This window comes from Pseudomyrmex gracilis, unplaced genomic scaffold, assembly GCF_002006095.1.
Source record: "Pseudomyrmex gracilis isolate BER0280 unplaced genomic scaffold, ASM200609v1 scaffold_528, whole genome shotgun sequence".
Lineage (NCBI taxonomy): Eukaryota > Metazoa > Arthropoda > Insecta > Hymenoptera > Formicidae > Pseudomyrmex > Pseudomyrmex gracilis.
This window is the reverse complement of record NW_018021112.1, coordinates 47,496-70,425: the sequence shown is the minus strand read 5'-3', so window position 1 is coordinate 70,425 and position 22,930 is coordinate 47,496. Positions and strand designations below refer to the sequence as shown.

The 22,930-nt window shown below is 39.9% G+C and overlaps 1 protein-coding gene across 1 annotated transcript in view; it reads left to right on the top strand.

Moving 5' to 3' along the window:
- The first annotated feature begins 249 nt into the window (after positions 1–249).
- LOC109860979 (protein PFC0760c-like) overlaps positions 250–22,930 on the top strand; it is a 40,462-nt gene continuing 17,781 nt past the window's right edge. The window contains exons 1-3 of the mRNA XM_020440413.1: positions 250–350; positions 442–659; positions 4,526–4,731. Of these exons, the coding sequence (XP_020296002.1) occupies positions 250–350; positions 442–659; positions 4,526–4,731 (525 nt within the window). The remainder of the gene's footprint in view (positions 351–441; positions 660–4,525; positions 4,732–22,930) is intronic.

Here is a 22,930-nt window from a genome sequence, read left to right as displayed (position 1 = left end):
ACGAACCTCCTCTACGTAAGTATATAAGTAAAACAAGAATTATTAACGCTAGAATAAAAATATATTAACCGATGATTTTCAAATTGTAGGAAGAGCGCATAGAGCTAAAGCGGAGCGTCTTCCTGCTCCTCCTGTAGCGGCTCCTCTCGCCGATTCTAATAAGTAAAAACCTATCTAAATATTTAAAACATTATGAAGAGAAAATAGAATATATATATATATGTATATATTAAATTAATTTTTCAGATAATGATGAAGTGCAAATGGCATTGCACATCAGGCGACCGCCAGGAACATTGTCGGATCATTATCAGCTGGCGGAAGCGGAAGAAAACCACCGTCAATGAGTGGTGGAGAAGCTTCGAAGAAGGTGGCTGGAAGCGCAGATGGAAGACGAACGCCATGAGCGGGAAACAGAGCTCTTATCGGAAACATCGAAAGCAATGCCGACGACACCAATGCCGACGACAACGACGACGACGAGAACGACGCCGATACCGATGCCGGCGACGACGAGAACGACACCGACACCGGTGCCGACAACGAGAACGAGGACGACGAAGACGACGTCGACGACGCCGACAACAATGAGCGCGGCGAAGACGCCGACGAAGACGTCAATAAAGATTCCGTCGAGGAAGCGGTGGAAGGGTCGAGAGGTGATTATTTAGAAATTATTATATAGTATTGCAAAATAATATTGTGTATAAGTGTAAAATATAATTAGATATAATTATAATAAATTAGATATAATTGTATATAAGTGTAAAATATAATTAGATAAATAATGAGAATAAAATACCCAATTAGTGATATAAATTAGGTAGACACTTCAATTCTATTTGTTGATAAATAAATACGTGTTTCTAAATACATATATAATCGACTGCGCATATATGACTTACTTTTTTAATTTTCCTGTATAAAATTAAATATTAAGAAATATCAAAAATAAGAAATATCACTAAGAAATATTAAATAAAAATAAATTTCTCATTTTTAATTAATATCGAACATAGTTCCATTAATATTGCGCATGTCCGGACGCGTTTTTATTATGTTACTTCCAAAGGAGCACCAGAAGTGGTTATCGTGAAATTCGATGCAAATTTTTTTGGTGGTTCTATAGATCAAAAAAGTTGTTCCATGTTTGGCCGTTTGTTCCAATGGGCCTAGTTTTCAAGTTTTTAATTTTGAAAAAACACGGCTTTTTTAGGTGCACCGGAAAAGTTGTTCCGTTAAGTCTATTTGCAATCGGCTTTGAGTGGATCAGTGAGTTAGGTGCGTGCATCGTAACTCGAGGCATGCGGGTTCAAATCCTGCAATCAATAACATTTGTTCTTGTTGAATGTATTTTACATTGTTATATATGTTTTTGCATTTTATTTAATGTGTATTTAAAATTATATGTAAGAAATATATAATATAAAGTTTTGAATATATCGGAGAGGAACAAGACAAATTAAAATCTTATTGTAAATGTTGTTACAGAAAGTTATTTATTCAGTATTTGATTTATTTGACGTACAGTGTTGAGGGTAATACATATCCTAAAAACACGGAGAACATTGAAATTTTCTACAATTGGAACATTGTATAAACGACGCCATGCCACATGAACATTTATTTTTCCGAATGTCTGATGGAAAACGAATCTGATTTACATTAGAAAATACAGGTTTTTCCGAAGTCAATTTTGAAGCGTACCATGCAAATCGAATCATGTTATTGAAAAAGTTTGATGACAATTATGAATGTATTATACCACATAACTCTTATTTTTTAAAATTTATATTTAAAATTCAACACGTTCGAATAGTGTTTGAAAAATGTATTTTTAAGAATTTTTAGTGAAGAAATATTTACAGTCCATAGGTCAGGTATCTGCTCAGAATCTCTATAAAAGCGACCGTTATTCTGTCAGAGCGGGAGGAAAGAAATTCCATAAAAAATTTTAGGGAAGTTCATTGTTGGTATGGATCCAGTCTGCGTCTGCTCTTGCAAACAGCTGCATCGTGCATGATATTTTAAAAGAAAAAGCGAACATTTGAAAATGGAAAGCAAAAATACACCAGGTACAAGTAGTGCATCTATTATTCATGTAAATCCTGAATCTGAAACTTTTCCGTTTGTGTCGTCGTACAATACACAGGATATTACCGACGGTTTGAAACTATGTTGTGAAAATCTTCGTTCTTTAAACATCTGTGAAGAAAAGCCAAGCGACAATATCAGCAACACTAAAGCTAAACTTCTTGGAGAAAAAATGACTGAAGTTATTATAGAACTACTAGAAGATTTTGACTTTTATGAAGATTACGAGGTATTATTACCAAACGAAGTCATAGACGACAAAAGTGCAGAAGTGGAGACGTCTGACGCATCATCGCCGGAGAAATCAGAAATTTCGCGCAAAACTACTTCATCAAGCACATCCGCTTTGTCGTTATCGGACAATGAAGAATTCGAGCAACCTCCAAGCAAGATCAATAAAACTTACGTGCCATTGGAAACAAAAATTAAAATCGTTAATTTAGCTAGGGAACACCCCAACTAGAGTTTAAAAACACTTCAGAAAATGAGAGAAAGTGCATTAACGAATAAATCACATTTGTTACGGTGGCGTACAGAAATCGAGAAAGGTGGAAGCACCAGAGAAAAATTTGAAGCAATTAACAAGTGGGTATTTGATCGTTTTCGTGAAGCAAAAGGTGAAAAAAATCGGTCACAACAAGATTGCTTCAGCAATGGGCTTCTCAAGCTGCATTGCAATTTAAAGACTTCGATTTTACAGCAAGCAAATTATGGTTAGACCGATTTAAAGCATCTCATAACATTCGACAGAGAAAAATAACACGTTACATAAAATCTAAAAAGGCATTGGATACTGCGACGATATTACAAGAGGCATACAAATTTTAAAAACGTGTTGCCAAAACAATCGCATACTTCGACAAGAATTACGTCATCAATACTGATCAAACTGGATGTGAATATCGTTACGATGTGAAGAGAGTATTGTCAACAAAAGGAGAAAAAACAACAGAAGTGTTTCTCGGTGATTTTAATAAAGTTACTCACAGCTACACTGCACAGTACGCAATAACGGCTTCTGGTAAATTATTACAAAAGTTTTCTTATGTTGCAAGAGCCGAATGACACGTTTGGTCCTCGTGTTGCTAATATCGTCAACAATTTGTCAAAAAGCTACGGCAACGATGGTTGTTACTGCTTCAAAATCGGGTAAACTGACAAAAGATCATATTATTAAGTTTGTCATAAATGTAATCCATAACTGTAAAAACGAAGAATTTTTGCTAATTTGGGGGAGGCCAAACGAACACGGCACAAATCAATAATATTTTTACAGATATTGAAGGCAATTGTACGTCAACACTAGATATTATTCCACCACACTGCACGCCGTTTTGTCAGCCTTACGACGTGTACTTTTTTCGACAAATAAAAAATTTCGTAAAACAAATACAGGATTGCACACATATTTTGCAACAAAACCGTCAACTGTCAACCCGAGAAGACGCGATCAAGATTCATTTGTTGATACACATTCACAATTGTCATCAAACTTTTTCAATAACATGATTCGATTTGCATGGTACGCTTCAAAATTGACTTCGGAAAAACCTGTATTTTCTAATGTAAATCAGATTCGTTTTCCACCAGACATTCGGAAAAATAAATGTTCATGTGACATGATGTCGTTTATACAATGTTCCAATTATAGAAAATTTCAATGTTCTCCGTGTTTTTAGGATATGTATTACTCTCAACACTGTACGTCAAATAAATCAAATACTAAATAAATAACTTTCTGTAACAACATTTACAATAAGATTTTAATTTGTTTTGTTCCTCTCCGATATATTCAAAACTTTATATTATATATTTCTTACATATAATTTTAAATACACATTAAATAAAATGCAAAAACATATATAACAATGTAAAATACATTCAACAAGAACAAAACAAATGTTATTGATTGCAGGATTTGAACCCGCATGCCTCGAGTTACGATGCACGCACCTAACTCACTGATCCACTCGAAGCCGATTGCAAATAGACTTAACGGAACGGACTTTTCCGGTGCACCTAAGAAAGCCGTGTTTTTTCAAAATTAAAAACTTGAAAACTAGGCCTATTGGAACAAACGGCCGAACACGGAACAACTTTTTTGACCTATAGAACTACCAAAAAAATTGGCATCGAATTTCACGATAACCACTTTTGGTGCTCCCTTTGTTAGTAGAAATTGACGTGGTAAGAAGAGTCATGTTTTCCACACTTAGTATATTTTTCATTAAATTTAGCCTGAATTTTTATTACTATAACAATATAATATTTACAATACATTATATACAATACGTTATATATAGATTTAATCAATCATAATTGAAGCGTCTGTCTAATGTATCAATTATTAGATCGTTTATTCTGTAACGCCGTTTGATAATCGTTTGTTAATATATTGAGAATTTTTGTATTAAGCTATTTTTATTTACAGTACAATACGGCGGCGGAGCTGTAGCTGCGCGGGAAAATAGTAGTAATCAGAACGGCGCCAACAACGAGCGCAGCAACAGTGATGACGACGACAACGACATCACCAACATCGGGGTGCGTTACACCGGCAGCACCGCTCTCGACACCGTTGCCGTTACCCCCGACACCGACAGCTCCGCCGATGACAACAACAACAGAGGCGAGCAGGTCGGAAAAAATAATAATTATACATTTATAATATTACAGGCGGAAAACGAGCGTAGATTTAAGAAATTCGGGATAATAGGAAACGAGGGGGACATTCGAGATCCGCGAAATTCGGGATGGTGCCGAAATAGTGGAATAGGTAGAGGGTACATTTCGCGAAATTCATGGATACGCGAACATATTTTGCGGGGCCGGGTAATTACGTCGGGGTGTGGTTCGACGCCCCGACTTTGACCAACGGTGCAGCGGGTCTTTCTTTCCGCCCTGCGCGTGACTTGACTCATAAGAATATTTGGTCTCTCATGAGGTCGGTTGCGCAAAGTAACGGAGAGATAGACATCGCTGCATCTTTTCGATACGCGTATGCACCGTCCACTCTCCGTCGGGTAGAGGAGGCTGTTCTCTGGATGCAATAGGAATCGGGAAACGCTCGATTCTCACAATAACGGATAGCGACGAGCTCTGTTTCCCTCGCTTGCTCGTTGCCGCACAGGTATACATCGAGCGAGGTACGCCCGCGCGGGCGAGTTACATCAGCGATGGAAAGCAATGAGACGCTCGAACTCTAGCTTACAAAACGTCAATAGACGCGGGAGTTGATAGAAAGAGCGGGTGTCTCCATCCCAAACGACGGATGCGGTATTGAAGAAATCAAGCAGTTTCAACGTTACCTTGCCGTCGAGGGGATAGCCATAGTTATATATGTTTCTTCTGCTTTTGCAAAATGCGAGGAACCGTTGTGCGACGGTAGCGCGTTGCTCGTCTCTCTCGGACGCAAATTCTTGCTACGATTAAATATTCTTTATTGCAAGGATTCGCGTCACTATTCCCCGATTTTAAATTTAAGAGCGGCGGCGAGGAGAAAAGGATACTGCATTCCTTGCAACCTGCCTTATCGTCCCGGACGACGAGTTCATCAGTGCTCGCATCAATGTCCGCGTTGTTGCGGTGCGTCGTCGTGCGAATCGGAAAAGTAGAATTACTTCAATGGAAGCGATGCAAAAAAATGTTTTACAGACGCGAGTGTCTCGAGTGTCACCGAGCCGAAAAATCGTACGGAGATGGCCGGGTGGGCGTGTGCAGCACCTTGCAATTTTATGACGATTGCGGGCGTTTGTACCAAACAGCGGGTACGGGGCACGAACGCGGCGTCGTGTTTTGTAACATTTGCAGTTTGCGGCGAGAGGTGAACCATATTTGTTACATTCGACCTCTTGCACGCAAAGATTTCACCGATAAGAAGAAAAACGCGCGCGTCGCATTCGTGTTTTACGATTTTGAGACCCGGCAAGACGAGACGCTCGAAGGTACCGCGTCTGTGAAAATCACGTGCCCACTCTTTGTGTCGCGCAGCAGATTTGTGTCACGTATGCAAATGAGGACAACATGACGGTGCGTTGTCGGTGGTGCGGTGTGCGCGAATTCGTATTTCGCGATGATCCGGTGAAGCAATTCGTCGATTTCGCTACGAGAACAACGAAATGTTTCAAGCAGATCATTTGCATTGCGCACAACGCTAAGGCGTTTGACTCTCAGTTCATTTTGCGTTACATTGTGGAAAAACGTGTCGATTTTGATCTGCGAGTAATAATAAACGGGACGAAGATCATCATATTAACAGTCGGGCGTGCGAAATTTATCGACAACATCAACTACATGCCGATGCGTTTGTCAGCGTTGCCGAAGGCTTTCGGTTTGCGGAGTGGTGTGGAAAAAAAATATTTTCCATATTTATTTATTACTCTCGCGAATCAGTCGTATGTTGGACCGTTATCACCTGTTAAATATTACGCGTCGGATAGTATGTCTAGCAAAAAACGCGCGCGGTTTTTGTCGTGACATGCGGAACACACGCGCAAAAACGCAATCTTTGATTTTCAACGCGAGATAGTGCGTTATTGTCGTAACGACGTTGATATCCTGCGGCGAGCGTGCATGGCCTTCCGCAAGATATTTCTCGAGCGAGGAAACGTATGTCCGTTTGAGAAATGCAAGACTATCGCTTCCACATGTATGCGAGTTTTCCGCAAAAACTTTTTACGTGAGGAAGAGATCGGCGTTATTCTTCGTGGGGGATATCGCCTCGCGGATACGCAATCCCGCAAAGCTTTGCAGTGGCTGGTGTGGAAAGAGCGCGAGCTCGGTCACGCCGTTGTTCACGCGAGTCATGGACGAGAACATCGTATCGCGGAAGACGGAGGCATTCCCGTCGACAGATATTACGAGACGGCAAACGGCAAACGTCACGTGTTGCAATACTACGGCTGCTTTTGGTACGGGTGTCTCGCGTGTTTTAAAACAAAACGCGACAAACGTTTTTGTACGGAACACGAAGCGTACAATACAATGAACTCGCGATACAAACGCACGCTGACAACGTCATGGCGTCTTCGCAAACGGGGCTACATTGTGACGGAGAAATGAGAGTGCGCTTTTGATTGCAATATGCGGGAAAATCGGGAAATGCAAAAATTTTTGGACCAACATCCGATGCTCGCAGCTGAACCGCTCTCACCGCGCGACGCGTTTTCCGGTTGAACGGAAAACATTGCGATTCGGCGCGAAGTTACGGGTACGGAGAAAATACGTTACGGAAACGTGTATTCTCTGTACTCTTACGTATTCAAAACCGGTGCTTTCCCAATTGGACATCCAAAAATTCTCGTCGGAGAGAAAGAGTGTGCCTCGCTCATTGAAGCGATGCTCGGTGTCGATTTTTCCGCGGTCGAGGGTCTTGTGCGTTGTAGAGTGCTCCCTCCGCGCAATCTCTTTCACCCCGTACTCCCTTACTGCGTGCGGGGCAAACTGTTGTTCGCCTTCTGCCGCAGTTGCTGCGAAAACTTCTCGCAGACCCGGTGCTCGCATGACAATCCGCGTGATTGCAAATTCGAAGATGTGTGGATATGGTGCGAATTACGCAAAGCTGTGGAAAAGGGTAATCTCGTGACTGCGGCAAGCGACATATGGCAATACGAGACGAGTCGATACGACGCTGATACTCGTCAGGGGGAATTATTTACCAAATACATTAACTGTTTCCTCAAAGTGAAGCAAGAGGCGAGCGGTTGTACAAGCAAATGCGTGGGTAAGGATACTAAAGAGCGATATCTTCAAGAATACAAAGTCGAGGTTATCGCTCTAGATAGAGCAAACATCGTGCAAAATCCAGGCTTACGCTCGGTCGCAAAGCTGTGCCTCAATTTGTTTAGGGGAAAATTTGGGCAACGATCGAATTTGACGAGTACCGATGTGGTAAAGTCGCAGGAACGTTTCGTATCGCTATTGTCAAGCTCCGAGCACGAGGTACACGATATATATTACTCGTGAACGACGAGGTAATATGTTTCGTGGCGAATGCGGGACGAGGCGGTCGTACCCTCTCCGATTACCAACGTGATAATAGCGGCGTACACGACGGCATAGGCGCGATTGAAACTGTACGAACATTTAGGACGTTTAGGCGAGCGCGTTCTTTATTGCGATACAGATTCGTGTATTTATGTAAGCAGCAGTGAATCTGGCAAATACGAACCGCGTACGAGAAATTTCTTGGGCGATATGACGGACGAGCTCGAAGGCTACGGGCGCGATAAATGCATCGAGTCGTTCGTATCCGGTGGCCCGAAATTTTACGCGTATGTAGTTCGTACTTGGGACGGTAGCGCGCGGGAAGTAAAATCAAGAAAATAACCCTCAATTCTGCAACCTCCCGCATAATTAATTTCACTAGTGTTATAGACATGTTAATGCAAAGAAGGAGAAAAAAACAAGGAGAAAATATGTCGATAAATCTATATTTTAGGGCAATTTGTCGTACTGCGTTTCACGAGGTTGTGACGCGGGACGAATCAAAAACATGCTCGCCGGTTTTGCTGAAGCGTAGATTTATCGACGAACAACGCTTTTTTCCATATGGTTACGTGGAATAAGTCTTTTTCTTTTCGCGCGTTACATTCTTGTAAATAAATAGTTTGTATATTTTAAAAGTAATAGCATTTAAAATTGTGTATATATGTTTTCCGTCTGTAACAAATAGGAAATTATGTAAGCAGGCATTTTGTGTATATAATAAAAGAAAACTATAAAATGTAAGTTATTTTAAGAATATATCCCGTATAAAAATAAATTTATTTATTTAATTTTAGTAGTAATAGTAGATTAAGGTAAGCAATAGAATTTGTAAACATTTTGTAAAAAGTAATATTTTAGTGTTATTAAATTTTTATTGAAACTAAATTATAGAAAAGATTGATTTTCTTTTCCCTATCTCTTTTTCTCTTATCCTTAGAAACCAACTGTTTGATATAAGCCCAACAAAAGAACGCTATAAGCTTATATTAACGTGCGCATTTGACGAGCTTATCTTGCGCACGTACGCGCGCTAATATAAACTAATTTTTCATGAAAACAGCTTTTTAAATCGGCTGGAATAAGCTCACCACTCGCGACAAAAATTAGCTCGTTGTCGCGGCAAAACGCACTGAACCGCGGCCGCTGCGGAGTCCCCACGCGCGATGGTGAGCTCATCGTCGCAAACAAAACAGTTTAATTTAAGATTATTACGAGCGGCAATTCGCACAGTCTTCAAAATGGACGTGCGCTGGAAACATCCCTGGACATCGATTTTTTGCGACCCTACGGGATGCGGGAAAACAATTTTTGTAAAGACTTTTCTCCGTTATTTGCCGAAAATGGCGAATATTCGATTCGGGAGAATTTTATTTTATTACGGCGAGTGGCAAGAAGCCTATCTNGAGTTGCAACGCGAGATGACAGGAAAATGTAAAATCAAGTTTCGCGAAGGACTACCCCGCCCGGAAGATTACTCGAACGATCCGCTTTGTGCGAAATTAATAATAATCGACGATCTTATGCGAGAATCGTCATCGTGCGAAGTGATCGTTGATTTGTTTACCAAGGGTAGCCATCATAAAAATCTTAGCGTTATACTTATTTCACAGAATCTCTTTCATCAGGGACGCGGTCAACGCGGCATTTCGTTGAATGCAGATTATATTTTGGTTTTCAAGAATCCACACGATCGCAAATTCGCCATTTTGCGCGCCAAGTCTATCCCGACGACGCAAAGTTCTTGGAAAAAGCGTATTACGCCACTTCGCTTCCTCACGGCTATTTACTGCTCGATTTGAAACAATCGACACCAGACGAATATTGTTTTCAAAAGTGTATTTTTCCCAACAATCTGCGTAATTACGTGTACGTACCCCGCAGATCTGCAAAACCAACCGTATAAAAACGTAAAGCACGCGTATGAAAGGCATCATTCGAAGCTATAATGCCGTTGGCGACAAAAGAACAGCAGCAGCAGCAGCGAAAGAAGAACCAGCATCAAAGGAGCGAGACGGTACATATTAGAGCTAGGCGCTCTCTCGGCGAGAAAAATATTTGTCTTCGGAAGGTACAGTGTCTTCTAAATAAAAATCAACGCGCTGCTTTTCTGCGAAACGCTAATAACGAATTCATCGCGTGTATTCGCAAGTGCGTTCACAATACACTCAGAGGTAACGTGCCGCTTGAAAAAGGAGAGAAGAAGCGACTAATCCGATACAAAACGACGCTGCGACGTATCGTGGAACGAAGAAGTACTTGAAGGTGTAAGAGAAAGCTGCTGGTGCAACAAGGAGGCTTTTTACCGTACATCATCGAGCCTATACTCGGAGCTTTATTATCTTGAATTATTGAGTAATCATGGAACGGGCTACAAAAATGGTGCTGATTTCCACGGATAATCTCGAGAGAATGCAACAACGGACGGCGGGGGAAAATACGGAAACCGCTGCTAATACTACTCGGACTTCTGGAACCGTGCTCTCGCGTCTCGACGCAGAGATGAGACGCATTCTCGATTCACCGACTCCTGTCGATGAAGGTGAAAGATGGAAATGGTACAGCAAAGTACTTTGCCGGTATCTATTGTATATTTTATCCGAAAAGCAAGAAAGCGTTCTCGCAAAGAAGAAGAAGATCCTTCCGCGATAGAAACAACCGCTGCGACCGGTAAAGGGGGAGGGAAGGAGAAGGAGGACAAGGAAACGAGAGAAGTATTTCTCGACGCGGAAGAATCAGCGAACGCTTCGCCTCAAACATCGTCAGCATCCCCCGCACATGAGTTACCAAAACATTATTCAATTCCCCTGCGTCATAATAATAATAATCATCATTGGATTAGTCAGTCGTCTCCGAAGAACAAGAAAATTGTATCGTTTGCAGATACTTTATTTAACAGCAGCAGCGGTAGCGCAACGTTGTTGCGCTCTCGCAAACGAAAAATCATAACAAAGAAAGAAACAATTCCGAAAACTTACCGATCAGATGATTCAAAGCGCAAATGCTTTTAAATCATCTGATCAAAGCGGCTGTTTTCGTCAAGATAACATGGAACGAACGCGGTATTGTGACCAAGAGTCCGAAATTAGTGGAAACGAATATTGTGGAACTCGTAAACGACGCGATGCAAGAAAAAAAACCGCTGGAATAACGGGAGCCATTCATTTCGCACACTTACTTCGCGACAAACACGCTCTCTCAATACGTGGGAAATCCTAAATATTTACGCCTTTTGCGAAAAGAGGAAAAAGAGCAAAGCGTAAATCCCCGCATAATATTGAACAAGAAGAAGCCGAAGAAGAAGAAGGATGTGATTACCGCACCACCGACAAGAACAAGAAGAACAAGAAGAAGATGCAAATCGGGATTCCAAGACGGTTGCTCACGTAGGACGAAATGGAACAAACAAAACGCTTGACAATCTGTATTATAACCCCGTGCATTACGCCAATTATTCATCGACGGGAAATTTGTCACAAGCCGCTAAACCGAATTACTCGCGCGAAGACGTTGTTCGCTGGCTTCGTTTGCAAGATGCTTACACGCTACATCGAGCTGTGCGGCGAAAATTTCTCCGACTGCATTACAACGTGACAAATATTGACGATCTCTGAGAGGCTGATTTGATAGAATTGCGAAATCTGCAAAGCTATAACGACGGAAATTGTTATCTACTGAGTTATCGACGTACTCAGCAAATTCGTGTGGGTGGAAACGTTGCGAGACAAAACGGGAAATCAAGTACTTCGCGCGTTTCAACACGTGCTCTCGAGAAGTGCCGGACAAAGACCCGTATATCTGCAAAGGTAAGAACTTATCGCGCATCCGTTGCAAAAGTTTCTCAAAGAAGAAGGAATTCATATCCGTGTGGCGCGTAATCCGAACATTAAAGCAGCGTGATAGAGAGTTTCAATAGAACGCTAAAAGAGCGCATGTGGCGTTATTTTATTCACAAAAACACGAAACGTTACATTGATGTCTTGCAGAATATTGTACACGCGTACAACCATACGCCTTACTCCTCCATACGCATAAAACCTGTGGACGTTACGACGGAAAACGCGAATTTTGCGTGCGAAAACGCGCGGCATTGATGGAAAAAATAACGATTCGAGGCAAAAACAGCTAAATACTCCGTCGGCGATCTCTCTACGTGTCAGTAGAGCGAAAGCCGCCGTTGAGAAGGGATACGAGGCCAAGTGGAGCGAAGAGATATTTCGAATTCATCGTGTTCTCGAGTGGCAAAATCCGCGCGTTTACAAGCTGAGTGATTTAGCGGATGAGGTTATAGACGAAATTTTCTACGAGCAAGAACTGGCTCCTGTTGTTAAAAACCTACAAGAAGAAACTTTTATCGTTGATCGGTGATAAAAAGCAAAGGACGGGGACGTAATAGGCAACTGCTAGTCAGTTGGCGAGGTTATCCGTCTAAATTCGACTCGTGGATCCCGGCTTCGAATTTAACAACGCTTTCGCAAGGTGACAACAATGACGGCGTCAATGATGGTAATGGAGGAACACTTTTTTGTAGTTCTCCCGAGCAATAGTAGCATGCTTTATTTTTCGCGCACCACCACATTGTGTGTTACTACAGAATTACTTCGTCGTATAGATTTGCAGGGAAAATGGGAAGGTGCTCTCACCGAGATTCAGTTTCCTGCTAGTTTTTTACATTTACGTTCGGATGAAGCCCTGATAACGCTCGCGAATACTTTTCCTAACGGAGGTTTCGTCAGTTAATATTCCAATATCATCAGAGGTTTATTCTTCAGAAGCTAATCTTGTAGAAGCTATGAAGTCTTCGTGCTCGCGAGAAAAAGCTCATATTAAATGGTCACTGAATCCGCTACATGTTAATAAAGTTTTTATATTGCTTACATGTGAAGAAACTAAATGCAATCAAATTCATAGTGTAAAGCTTAGCGACAAATTACGTCGTATACTCGGATTTGAGACAATCTCTGTTAATACACCTTTCGTAATAGACAGGGTTGGCGGTGTCGTCAGTTTTGAACCATTCAGTTTGGCCCGTGCTATCCCCAACAAGTTATTTGTTTATTGCGACATTTGCGAGCCGTACATAACCGGAGATGCGCTAACGCCGCTTCTTTGTATAATTACTAATACTACCGCAAATAAGTACGGTTCTAATCAGGTGAAACCTTACTTGTCTGGAAATTATATTCTGCTTCGTAAAAGAAATTTCCGCGTGATAGAAATAGATATAAGAAATCAGTTTGGTAAATTTATTCCATTCAAATTCGGGACGTCGACGGTAACGTTACACTTTAGACGCGTATTTGAGTAGAATATGGCTCATTATATGGAATATTACGAGATGCAGAGCGGAGGCGGAATTCCGAGAGTTTTCGAGGGATCGACGTATCAGCGCGGTCACGGTATCGAAAGCTTTTTTGGCGGATTGTTCAAGAGAGTGCTTCCCTATCTAGCCAGCAACGCGCGCGCAATCGGAAAAGAAACTCTACGCACCGGTGTGAGAATAATAGACGATGTAGGTGATAACAATATTCCGCTAAAAGAAGCGGTTAACGCTTGTTTCAAGGAATCACGTGACAATCTCAAAAGACAAGCAAAAGAAAAAATAACCAGCTTAATAAATGCGAGGGATATATTTGCGAAGAAACGCCCGGGCCAGTTTGGTTCAGGAGAGCTCCCTGTGCACTTCGCGCAATCAAGCGCCGTCGTCGTCGCCGTCGTCGTACTAGTACCAGCAAAAATTCATCTTCCGTTGCTACGCAACAAAAAAAGAAAACTGGAGCAATTAAACACTCAACGAACAGAGGGATTCGGAAGAAAAAGAAGAAGTAACGTGCGACAAAGATTAGCGCAAACAACCGTCGCGCGAGTAAGAAACGCACCATGAGCGATATATTCTCATAGACGAGGCAAAATGTTTTTTCTTCATACTCACTTGTGTGAATGTTTCAAGAGCGAACTTGATCTTTTCACTTTACCGCCCACTCAAACCAGTCGAAAATTCGCAATAGATTCATTACAAACCTTTGTCGACTCTCGCGGACGAGGCTCCCATAGAGTTTGTCGTGCCGGGCCATGGAGAAGACTACATAGATCTCTACATAGATCACATACTCTTTGCGTAATACTGCGAACACCGCCGAAGCAACGGTTACTCCGCCTAATTCGGCTACAACTTCGGGCGTCGGTGTTGCAGAACATAAAGTAGAGTCTGTAAATAACTTTTTACATTCCATGTTCAATCAAATCGATGTGTACTTTAATCGAAAAATTGTGTTGCCTCTAAACAATGCTTACACGTATCGAGCTTATCTTGAGATGTTGTTGAATTATTCTTCAGAGGCAAAATTTTTTCATCTCACCACCTGTTTGTAGGATAGTGATCCCCCGGGGCAAATGGATTCGGGATTCGATGCCCCAAATGAGAACTCCGCTCTTGTGAGACGCACGTATTATTTCAAAAATAACCGTCCTGTGGATCTGATAGGACATTTTCACTGCGATGTTTTCAATCAGGATAAATTCTTGATTAATGGCGTGGAAATGCGCCTAAGACTCATCCGCTCGAAAGATTCTTTCTGTCTCATAAAACTTACGCCGCAAACAAAAGTACATATTGTAGACGCTACCTTGATCATAAAGGAGAGCAAAACTAAGCACTGAAGTCTTAGTACAGGGTCTTTCAGATTAAACGCTCACGCAACAAACATAAAAAACTCCTATAAAAATTTTTTTTTTTGCTCCATCGATGGTAACACTGAATTCCCCAACTCGGGACGAAAATATTCGGCTACTGGTTAAGTCGGTGAAGTTTGTTTATAGTGTCAAAATGTACGATTTAACGAAACGCGTATTTCTTGTGAAAACGTATTACTCGACTAATCATAACCTCGCTCAAACTCTGACCTCTTACGGTAAGAGTTTTAATGTTCATCGTCGAAAATTGCCTNAAAAAAGTGTAATCTTACGTCTCGTGAAGAAGTTCGAACAAACCGGTAGCGTTCTCGATGATAGAGTTGGAAAATGTGGCGCGAAACGAACTGCGCGCACGCCGCAAAACATCGAGCAGTTGCAAGAGAGAGTCCGCGCCAATTCCCGCACCAGTTTGACTCGTTTAGCTCAGGAGATCGGGGTGTCGTCTTCGACCACGTACCGAATGATGACGGAAGACATCGACATGTTCCCCTACAAAATCCAGATGCTTCAAACGCTTTCCCCTCTCAACGAAGAGAAACGGCTCGCATTTGCAACGACCTTCGGCGCGTATCTCAGTCAGAAGCGCGGTAATCTTCCATACATATAATTCAGCGACGAAGCACATTTCTGGCTAAACGGGTAGTCAACAAACAAAACTGCCGTATTTGGAGTACTGAAAATCCACACGAGTGGATCCGACAACTTTGGAAGAACTTAAAGAGGAAATTACGCAGATCTTTAATAGCATCAAAGTGGGAATGTTAGAGTTATGTATGATGAACTTTGTTCATAGATTAAAACGAGTTGTTGAAAATGACGGTGGTCACATCGAAAATATCCTAAAATAAGCTTTCTTTTCGTGTATAACAAATAAAAATCGGTTCATTTTTGTAGGAGTTTTTTATGTTTGTTGCGTGAGCGTTTAATCTGAAAGACCCTGTAGTTCATGCTAAAATGCTGAGCAAAACCACTGCAAAGTATCCTCTCACGAGAGTCAAAGTTAAAACGTTTACAATCCACAGAGGAGTGGTGGGTGAATCAATTGATAGTGTACTCGGTCAATTACCGAAGCGAGTGATAATCGGTTTCGTCGAAAATAAGGCGTTTAACGGCGATAGCCGCCTTAATCCGTTTACTTTTAAAAACTTTAATATAAATTTCCTGTCGCTTTACGTTGATGAAATGCAAGTTCCTACTAGACCGCTGCAACCTTCTTTTTCAAGGGACGCCCTTCTTTACATCGATGCTTTTCATACTTTTTTCTCAGGGACGGGTATCCATTTTCTGAACAAAGGCAATGCTATAAGCAGAAATGATTATGCTCACGGATACACAGTCTTTGCTTTTGATCTCACCCCCGATTTATCGGCCAATTGCGTCGAGCATTAGAATCTCGTGAAACACGATAGTTTGCAAAGTGAAGCACGGTTCGAAAAAACTCTTGAAACGACTATTAACAGCATTGTTTATGCGGAATTCGACAGTGTTTTAGAAATCGATTCCTCGCGGCAAATCATTGTAGATTATAACGGATAATCATATTCCCGCTGTGCACATGCGTAAAAACCAAGATATTTTGTTCCCATCCTATTTTCTACTACGCCTTTTGTCTCAAGCGTTTTGTGGAGAAATTTTAGTTTGGTTTAGACTTAGCTATATTTGTATAAAGGCGCTGTGATAATAGAAATGCAAGGCTTCCGCGGTGTCGTGTGTGAATTTATTTCAAAGGAAGTGGCTCCTGTCGCGGTAGACCGCCCAATTTTTGGAAACTAGATCTTGATGCTTCTGTTTTTGTTCACCAAATTGCCGCAAAAATCAAAACGGTGCAACGATTGGCTTTCGCGAATTTATCACGGCATTGAGTGGTTTGACGGGGAAACCAATCTCAAATATCTCACGAGACATCTTCGAGAAGTCACCAAATACGTCTCCGTCATCTACACCAGAGGCAAGGAAAAAGTGGATTTATTACAAAAGCTATTATCTAAAAATATATATAATCTGGAAGCCGTCTCTTCATCGTTCAAATCTATCTCGGAAAGCGACGAGAACATATCACAGTGTTCGTATCACGGAGTTCGAGCACCCGACATTAGTTGCGCTTTACGGAACGCCTTTTGGTTAAAACGCTGGTTAAATAGCGTTGTAATTGAAGAAGAAGAAAAACGCGATAGCGATTTTGTTGCCGGTGAGTTCAGCATGATACAATCAGCTTCTTCTACTGACAACAAAACAAAAGAGAAAGAGGAAGAACAACTAACAGAAAAAGAAGAAGAAGATATGTACAGTAAAGTTGATTGCCCAGTGAAAACGCCCTGCCTCAAAAAAAAACGCTGTACAAAAAGAGATACAAGAGGGATACACTCAATTCATTCCGTATTCTCGCGACTACTTGTATAAAAAAATGAATACAAAAAAAATATTGCAAGCCTTGCAACAACTGCAAATATTTGGACACACGGGAGTTTATCCAGCCGACAGATTGCCCAGGGTGTGGACAAAGTGGACAGCAATCGTCGCTAACACAGACAATCACAATCGACCAGGAACCCATTAGGTTGCTTTCTTCCTCGATGGAAACGAATACGCCACATACTTCGACAGCTATAGAATACCATCGTCAGATTCCCATCGTTTTCTTCTGCAACTTTGAAGAAACTCCACGACACACACATGGAACACGACTCAACTTCAAGGATATTTTTCGTAAACGTGCGGACATTATTGCTGTGTGTTTTTCTATTTTATGGCTCGCGGGTATAGCCTTCCCCAATTTTCACAATTGTTTTGCGGAAATTTCGGCGCCAACGACAAAGTAATTGTATGCTTATTTTGTAAAATATTCTTTATAAAATTCAATAATGTACAAACCCGCTTTCCCGAACACTTTATTCAACACTGTAAAACATATCAATAAACAAATGTAATGTATTTTCTTTTATATATTTACAATATATCCAAATTTGTATCGAATAAGCATGCGTGTTGTTCTCTTTTATTTTTTCCAAGAAACCTGCTCCTAAACTCATTTATGAAAAGATATACAAACAAATTTTTTAAATTAACATTTTATTTATTGAATATCCATGCGAACAAAACTCTCGTAGAATTTTCTCGAAGTTTCTCGCACTGACGTAATATACGTCGGCTTTTCACACGACGCAGCAGGCGCCAGAGAGACGCAAACCTGCATGCGCCTGTTCGTGCACGCCCAAACATTTTAAGAAAACATTCCATAATCGCACGGGAAACTCCTTATCGCCAAGAGTCACATACCCATTTTCCTTATCATTCCATCAAATAAGAGCCTCGCAAAAAAAGTCAACCTTTATCAAAGATTTACAAACCCTATCTCTATTTCGACCGGTCCCACCGACTATCTCGGCCGGAGCCAGGGACGCTTGCTGATAGGGGTTTGTTTTGACGCGCCATACCGGACCAAGCGCTGATTGGTTCCTTCCCGGGATCCTAACATTAGCTCCAGCTATCCCTTAATTTCTCCCATTGAGAGCCATATCGTACCACGCGCTCATTGGTCCTTTCCGGGCCCGATCCCATCCTCGCCCTTACATTTACTCCCTCGCTTTCTACCCATGCTCAGCTTCAGCCCGTATACATGTTCCAATGCTCGAAGCAACAACATTGAATCACCATTTACGCTTCACGCCGAATTTCTTTTTAATAACTATTACACTCAAACTTTCCTTCCCTCTTCTTGCATCCATATTCAATGTACAACCAAAAATATACTCTATTTGCTACAACATATTTATAAACAATTTATAAAAAAGGACATAAAAAAAACATAAATCATGTCACCTATCTAGCCCCTCTACCAGGGCGTGGATTCTAGTCAGAAAAAATGGGGGAATCCTGACGGAAAGGGTGAAACCAAAGTGTTGGGGCACTTTTGCCAATAGTGGTGGGGAGGTCAGATGGAGGAGGTTTGTTTTGACGCGCTATAACGGGCCACATACTACTTTCGTCTTTTCGATATTTTTCTCTTCAAATATTTTTTCTTTGATTGAATTAGTGACACTGTACAGCTCCGGTGTCGTATAGTAATTCTGCCTGGCCTTTCTTTGTTTCTTTTATCGGCACAATACCTATGTCTAAAACTGCTTACGCAGCGTTTAAAAAGGTGCTGAACCGGCGAGTAACCTTCAATTCGGCTGCTCAACCGCTGTCGTCTGCTATGCTGTCCAGAAAGTAGTATCATTTGGTGGAACCGACAAGGATATAGACATATCTCACACAACAATTCTACGTCCAATGGACGTCTATAGGACGTCGACATGTACGGACTTCCAGATGACATATCAAATATGTCTCAAGGACGTTTAGTAGACATCGTTTGTACATACAATGTATGTACCGCTCTCAATGTCATTTATATGTCTTTTGTACATCTTTCAGACGCCGTTGTATGTCGTCGTAAGTCGATATGTCGTTAGTACTCCACATAGCACGTAATATTACTACAATATCACAGTAATATTGTTTTTCCATTGCAATATTACACTTTAATATAGTAGAAATATTATCATGTAACCAAACAAAATACCTTTTCAAAAAAGGTAAAAAAAGGCGCCAAGTACACGTGCAACTCGTATCTCTAGAAAAGGACTTTTTCTAAAGTATTACTATAAAAATCTTCTACAAGATCTATTCTACAAAAAAATGATATCAATAAGTTACGCCAAGTAAAATCTTTTATACATTGTTACAAAAATATATAAAATATTATGTAAAACTTTGTAAGTTGTTTTTTACGTTGTAAAATAGAAACTATTCTAAATCAATAGAAANGTTAAAATATTGTATGACCACTGCACTTTTTATATAAAACACTCATTGATGTAAGAAATGACTTCGCCTTGCGTTCNAAAATCTTAAACTATGTCGAATCATACATATAGATTTCGCTTTGTGTGAAAAGTCAAAACTTCATGTAAAATGTTTCAAAATAAAATATATTTAACGTAAAAAAACTTAGCGCGGCTGCATAAAAAACTAAAGACAGAGTGCAGCCTCGCCAAGTTTTTTTACATTAAATATTTTTTATTTTGAAACATTCTATATGAGTTTTTGACTTTTCACACAAAGCGAAATCTATATGTATGATTCGACATAGTTTAAGATTTTNGAACGCAAGGCGAAGTCATTTCTTACATCAATGAGTGTTTTATATAAAAAGTGCAGTGGTCATACAATATTTTAACNTTTCTATTGATTTAGAATAGTTTCTATTTTACAACGTAAAAAACAACTTACAAAGTTTTACATAATATTTTATATATTTTTGTAACAATGTATAAAAGATTTTACTTGGCGTAACTTATTGATATCATTTTTTTGTAGAATAGATCTTGTAGAAGATTTTTATAGTAATACTTTTTCTAGAGATACGAGTTGCGCGTGTACTTTTTTTACCTTTCTTTGAAAAGGTATTTTGTTCGGATGTCACACATTTTTATAGAATATGGGTTTGACAAACACTTTTGTTACTGCAACACAATGCACTTCTTAATATTTACTTCTCATCCTATTTTTCTCTGAATTTTTATATACCTAAGTAATTAGTCTTGGTTTACTTATATACAATATATTATTTTTTTATTTTTTTTTATATTTTTTATATTTCTTATTTAATTAAACACAACTTTTTATATTAGTCTCTGTTGTCTCTCTATGGGCCATTCTACAATAAGTTGAAAATGTTCTGTCGCCAGTTGCGACTACTAGGAAAAAAGTATTATTTTACGTGCTGCGGTTTCCAGTTGCTGTTAACAAAAGTTAAAAGTTGACCAACTTTTTTTAGCAACCGTAACGACAAAGCGCAACCACAAATAATACTTTTTTTTTCGTAGTTGCTAAATAAACTGGCAACGGGATATTTTCAATTCATTGTAGAATGACTCTATGTATTATATGTCACTGCACATGCGCATAATATTCAAAGTACATCTACTTATATCTACATATATCATATTTTCTATTTTGCTTTCTCACATTATCTTTACAGCATGTGTATAATTATCTTCTCAGCGACTCTACTTGCATATAAATGAAGCACGTGATACCTCGCGCAGCGCGCATACACTTTGCGCACATAGCGCGAGGCACTACCGTGCTTCTTGATACATATATACTGCGTTCAATTTGAGAAAAGAAACCGAATGAGCTAAAATTTCGCGCACTTTCCTTACTAAAAAATTTCTTTACTTTACAGACTTGGCTGTCCGATGTCTCTAGCTGTCTCCGATTGTGTTCCAGCAACAATCCCAAACACAACGCTTTCCCTACGCTACTTTGCCTGCTTTTTTTCCCTATACGCAGGAAAATTCTCTTCTCAAATTAAACGTATACAGATAAACCTTGACTTGTGCACAAAAGTGTCGCCACATAGTGATGACAAGAGGAGATACACGTTTCGCTCTGGCGGCAAAGTCTGTAAAGTCATGCTGTCCGACTTGGACGTTTCTTAATGTGATGTGAACCTAGTTTTTCGAGAATTTCGTATTTGTATCCAGATATCTCCGTTGGGAAGGCACGGAGGAAAAAAACCAAGAAATATTTTTTTTCGTGCCTCGACCTCAACTTTCGATTGAGTGTAGACCGAACTTGATCGGTTTAGCCGTTCTTGAGATCTCAAAATCTCGAAAACTCTTAATATGGTTTTCTTATATGGTTTTTTATGTAATCTTTATACATTTATATTGTTATTTATACTGTTGTTTATATTGTTATTTATATTTTTATTTATATTATTATTTATATTATTTTTCTTTATGTATGAAAGCGCAGTGTTTGTTGCCAAAGTGTTTTATACGAGATAAATTTTTTGTTGTAATAAGTTTTAATAAATGTTAAGAAAATAATTACATTTTATGGGTTTTGTGTTTATTTTATATTCTTAATATTTGATAGTTTGTAGTGTGAAATAATTAAAAACTAGAAATTTTAAAATAATACTTCTTGCTTATATAATATTTATTATACAAATAGTTGCTTTTTGTTACTTATTACATTTGATTTTCAATATATTTGATCTATTGATTTGGTAGTATCAATATAACTAAATTTGATTTTATTCTTATATCTTTTATATGTATCCATTAAATTTTTAGACTTATTTTGGCTGCATTCCGAAATTTACTGCCAGTATTAAAAATCTATACTTCACGTCACTTATGCTATAGATTTCCAGTATTGGCAGTAAATATAGGAAGGCAGCCTTAGTAATATTCATTTAAGTATGAGAGAGAGAGAGAAAGAAAGAGGAAGAGAGAAGGAACATATGAGCTACGCACAAGAAACAGGCTAGGCACGCTTCTCGCGGATCGGCGGCCGGCAATGTTAGCTATAGCTATAGCTATAACAAAAGAAAGAGAACAACTATGTATGTCCCTCTCCTTCTACTGCTCGAAGTTGGCCGAAGCTCCGAGCGCACACGTACACGGCTGTTCGCCTGTGTGCGTATCTCTTCCACCTGCTGCTGCATGCTGCAAGAGTCCGCGAACTGGGATCTCTGAGGAGAAGTAGTTCTCCGACCGCCTCCTACTATCACGCGCCAGCGGCCCGAGATTTAATCCATATATCGGCACGGTTACCGATGATACATACCGGTGCGGTTACCAATAATATCGACAAACATATGTTATCATAAAACCAGCAAACAAAATGATGGCAACGTGTCGGCATTATGCAAGTATGCTTTCATAGCATCATGTCTCTGTGACTGCCAGATAAAAGTTCATCTAGCAAGCATCGCGACGACACGTTACGCTTACCACTCTATGCAAGCTTTGTGCAAGCAGAATTCGCGTCAAATTGAAAAGTGTCGACCTCTGTCGTCATTTATCTCATTATTTTTAGCATGCCATGATATCAGTTTGCTAGCATATCAACGCGTGGCATCACTGAACAACACTGTACCAATATATTGTTCACATGGCATGCTTTCACGGCGTGCTGACACGTGATGTTTGCTGGGAAACTATCGTGAACATTGAAAAGAGTAACTCTGCATTGAAAGTGACTTCAATAATTTATATCAAATATTTATTTATTTAATTATTACGTGATATAAGAAACTTACTTACGGTAAGTGTAAGAAAGTAAAATATATTTAAGTAAGAGAGTAAAAAACCATGAC